The sequence below is a fragment of the Aplysia californica genome, unplaced genomic scaffold (assembly GCF_000002075.1).
Source record: "Aplysia californica isolate F4 #8 unplaced genomic scaffold, AplCal3.0 scaffold00511, whole genome shotgun sequence".
NCBI classification, from domain to species: Eukaryota; Metazoa; Mollusca; class Gastropoda; order Aplysiida; family Aplysiidae; genus Aplysia; species Aplysia californica.
The window spans coordinates 76,995-81,213 of NW_004797781.1; the positions used below are offsets into that span (position 1 = coordinate 76,995).

The following is a 4,219-nucleotide window of genomic DNA, read 5'->3' on the forward strand; positions in this document are numbered from 1 at the left end:
TGTGTGTGTGTGTGTGTGTGTGTGTGTGTGTGTGCGCGTACGTCCGTGCACATACATAGTAATTCCTGTCGGAGTTATTGTACAGGTGGTTAATTTGATGCCACACAGACCAGCTGCATAGACGGATAGACACTGGGGTCGTGAATGGTTGGCGGGTGCTCTGGTGTGATTTGCTCCTTCTTTTCTATAAAAAAATCTATCGTCTCTATTTCCCCACCTTCTTTTTTTGCGTTCGTAACTCTCTTGTAACACCTCAAATCTTCAGCACTTATATGACCTTTTTGTGTTGCAAGTGCCGTAAAACTCTTACTAAACCCAAAAACGAGCTCGGTTCCCAATAACATGGTACCGTATAAACTTACGAGCGTGAAAGATGGAGGGAAGTGTTCGTTTCTCAGTCTGGGTTGGCCGAGACAGACTAGTTCAAAGCAGCCATTCTCCTAAATGTCCTAAATAGTGTCAATGATATGTCAACATATAAACTCGCGACCGTGAAAGATGGAAGGTCATTACATGTCAACCTCTGTGTCAGAGATGACACCTCCAGGTATCCAGGCCTATTATTTCATGGTACAATTTTATACCTTGTCCTAAACGACCGCCCTTGTCGAGGAGAAAAAGTGGTCACCTTAGACAGACGTTTCTCTTAGACAGTCTCATTAAATGTATGAAAAAAAAACAGAAGGAGGAAGGGGGGAGGGGGAGGAGAAGGGGAGGGGGAGTGGGGGAGAGGAGGGGATACTGGAGGTGCAGGAGGGAAGTGTTCGATTCTCAGTCTGGGTTGGTCGAGACAGACTAGAATGTAGCAGCCCGCCTCCTAATAAATGTCCTAACTCGTGTCAATGAAGTCGTAAAACATCAACGACTAAAACCTTATTAATTCACCTCCTCGTCTCCGTATTTTGTAGCTTGACATAAAGGGATAAAAAGCCCTTGACCTTGACCTTGACCCCGGGAGTGACCTGTTTACCCACTAACATGCCAGCCAAGCTCCGCCCCGTGTATAATGTCAAAGGTCAGGTGATGGACTGGGACAGCATCAGATTTCCCGTCATTCCTGCAAGACCCCAGACTTTCACTCCTATGTACCTGACCCAGGAGTTCCAGCCAGACCCGTGAGTACTCTTCAGGTCTTCCTCTTTTCCTTTTTCCTTCTTTCTTAAGATAACAATTTAAGCGAAAAAAGAATATCTTTAGTCCTTCTTTCGCTGGTGATTTTTTTCTTGCAGTACTTTCTTCCACCTATCAAATTTATTATGAACCCTTTTTGTTCCAAATCTTTTCCGAAAGAAGCCCTTTGAGTTGAATCGAAAAAGAACATTAATTATCAAATTCAGTGTCATCCTAAATTTACTTTGAAAACTTTTTGTTTCTTTCTCAACCAAAGCACATTCGAACTGAGTCGGAAATACACAATATATTCACCGTTACCACAATTATGCATAATTTTACACAATACATTCAGCGTTTACACAATGTATTCAGCGCTTTCACAACATATTCAGCATTTACTCAATATAAATATTCAGTATTTGTAAACTCTTTCCTTCGCTGACTGGCAGAAAGATCGACGAGTTCTGAGGTAAGAAACAGCAGATATGACTGCTGTTCGTATCTTTGTTTTCATTATATGTTGGTTGTGATACGTAAGGCCTTTCAGCTGCTTAAAGTGAGTATACTTCTGTTGTGTTCATGACATCATTGCAAGAATCTCTCTTAGGGAAAAGTACAGGTCATCCATTTTCTTGACTCAGCCCCCTCACTGACAACATATGATTTTTCTCGAAATATAACAATACATACTTCAACATAAGTTAATGACCACTTGCAAACACTCTGAGTGGTCTTCTTTGGTCGACCTGCACGTGGGCGTTCTTGGACTGATCCAGTGGCTTGATGCCACTGCCTCAGGCGGACAATGACAGAGTGTGACACTGCAAGCCTTCTGGCAGCTTGTTGGGCTCCAACTCCATCTTGCAGGCATGCCATAGCTCTGGCACGATCAAAGTCTTTCAGCTTTCGTCTTGGTGGTACGTTGATGCGATACTGGATTTTGAGCAAACGGCGGCTTATATTGACACCAAAGTGAGCACAGTTCGAGACTGTACGTCCGTTTATGACTGCACCAGAAATTTTAACTGAGGAATGTCCGTGGTGTCGCACATAAGTCGATAAAAAACAGCAAGTTTGGTTAAAATTCCCCGAGGATTTCCGTGCTGCATGTAGTGGTTTCGGTCCTTTAGGAGGCTTTGCAGTACGCATTGATAACCCATTAACACTTTCACAGAAAAACAAATTGAAACATTCCTTGCTGTCTTTTTTTAGGATAAAAAAAAAATCAGCACTGTCTGTCAAGGTGGTCCTTAACTTTTGTTGAAGTCTGTACATAGCCTATAATCATGAAGATGGGTCGACTTAAAGAAATGAAATAACACCATGTAAACTCAAAGTCTTGGCAGGTGCTGGACAACTTCTTACACAAAGACTGAATGAAGTATATGATATAATACAATATGTAGTAAGAATAATATAATTTGGCATTTTGAGAGCGCAAAATAATTACCGCTCCACAGCAAGCTCAGTGCGCTTAAAAATCTACATGTGTGCGCTCTCACACAAGCACATACACATACACACTCACAAAAACAAGCATACGAGCTCTAGAATACACACAAAAAAAACAAGCATACACACAAATGCACACAAACACACACACACATACACAATACAAACACACCCACACATATACTTTTACACACAGTGGTTTATGCAACAAGCACAGTTTAGAATAATCTCAACAACACAAACATTTCGGAAGCGATTGTTTCAATCGAAAGATCGATAGGTCATCTCAGGCTGTATTTTCACGGAAGAATTGAGCGAAACGTTGTAAGTTCTGTTGCAACACTGACTTGTTCGAAAAATCTTTGAGTTCGGAAAACAAAAGCCTGGCTGGGTTAAAGTCTCATTGAGGTCTCCATTCGGAACTTATTTGTTCTACAGCGCAAGTCTGGGGTCTCTCACTCTACATTGTCGCTTTTAAGTACAAGGGGGCTATCCCGAAAAATGCTATTTTGAGAAAATCGAAGGTATAGTTTTTGCCCCTTGCTCAGTTTCTTTAAAAGACGAGGAGAGTTTTCTCTATAACCAAACAAAAAAAATACTCATCAATGAAACCAGACTTTTCCTATTGGTAGGGCAATGCAAAATTTTGGTGTAGGTCAAAATTTCTGGAAACCCCCGAAGTCTGGGTTAGCCCGCTTGTCCTTAAATGTTACCATATTGGGCCCGCATAAAGGTGGTCAGGACGTCACGCACAAATCGCTACCTCAAAATCACCAAGTTTTATCTGGCAATTTTTGGCCGTTTTGAGTTACTACGACCATGAGGTCAGAAACCAAATGTTTTATTTGCCCTTTCAAAAACCTAAGATTTGTTCTGAGTCGTTTTCAAGTTATTCAAGTAACTGAAATAAAAGAAAAGAAGCTTGACATTTTGTTAAAAATAAACATTTTTGGCGCCAAGTTTCTCAAAACTAGGTACTGAGCAGATAGAACATTGTAATTCTGAGGTAGGGAAATGGCGAATGACATAATTTATTTTAAGAAGGGATACCTCCTCAACTAGACCTGCTCTAGCAATGTTCAGTCGTCTGCTTTTATCTCCACTTTCTGCCCCGACCGCTTTATCCCCTTTGCCTTCTTCTCTGGGCTCCTGACTCTTTCTGCAGCCTTTCTTCTGCTACTCCTATTCTCCTTTTTACTGCTGTCTTTCAGCCACACCCCTGATATTCTGGTAGGAAAGATCTACACCTAGCCGTCTCGGACAAGGGTGAAAAATCTCGGAGGTCCCGTGGTGCAAGTTGCGCACGTTATTAAAGATCTCTTTATGGTCTAAAATCGATAAGAGCAGAATTCAGCCGCCACCCAATCAAAATTCAAAATTTCTTTCCATCTGAAAATGTTTGGTGTGTCCCGCGCGCTCATATGACCCCGAGTTGTTTTAAATCACAAATGTATTTACACCGAATTTAAATATTTTAATTTTTTTGCATTTTAAAGTTAATTAGTTAACTAGTCGTGAAGTGAACTTTTGCAAAAGTGAACAACTTGTGTTTCGCGCGCTCATATAACCTTAGCAGTTGCGAGCGCCGTAAAACCTTATACTATACATACTATACATCATAATATGACCCCATGCAATTGCGAGCGCCGTAAAA

At 41.2% G+C, this 4,219-nt stretch overlaps 1 protein-coding gene across 1 annotated transcript in view; it reads left to right on the forward strand.

Moving 5' to 3' along the window:
• Positions 1-4,219, forward strand: part of LOC106012803 — a gene marked incomplete in the record, with an annotated part of 71,376 nt that overhangs the window by 4,868 nt on the left and 62,289 nt on the right. Inside the window, 1 exon segment of the mRNA XM_013086837.2 lies at positions 909-1,115. Coding sequence (XP_012942291.1) covers positions 979-1,115 — 137 coding nt within the window.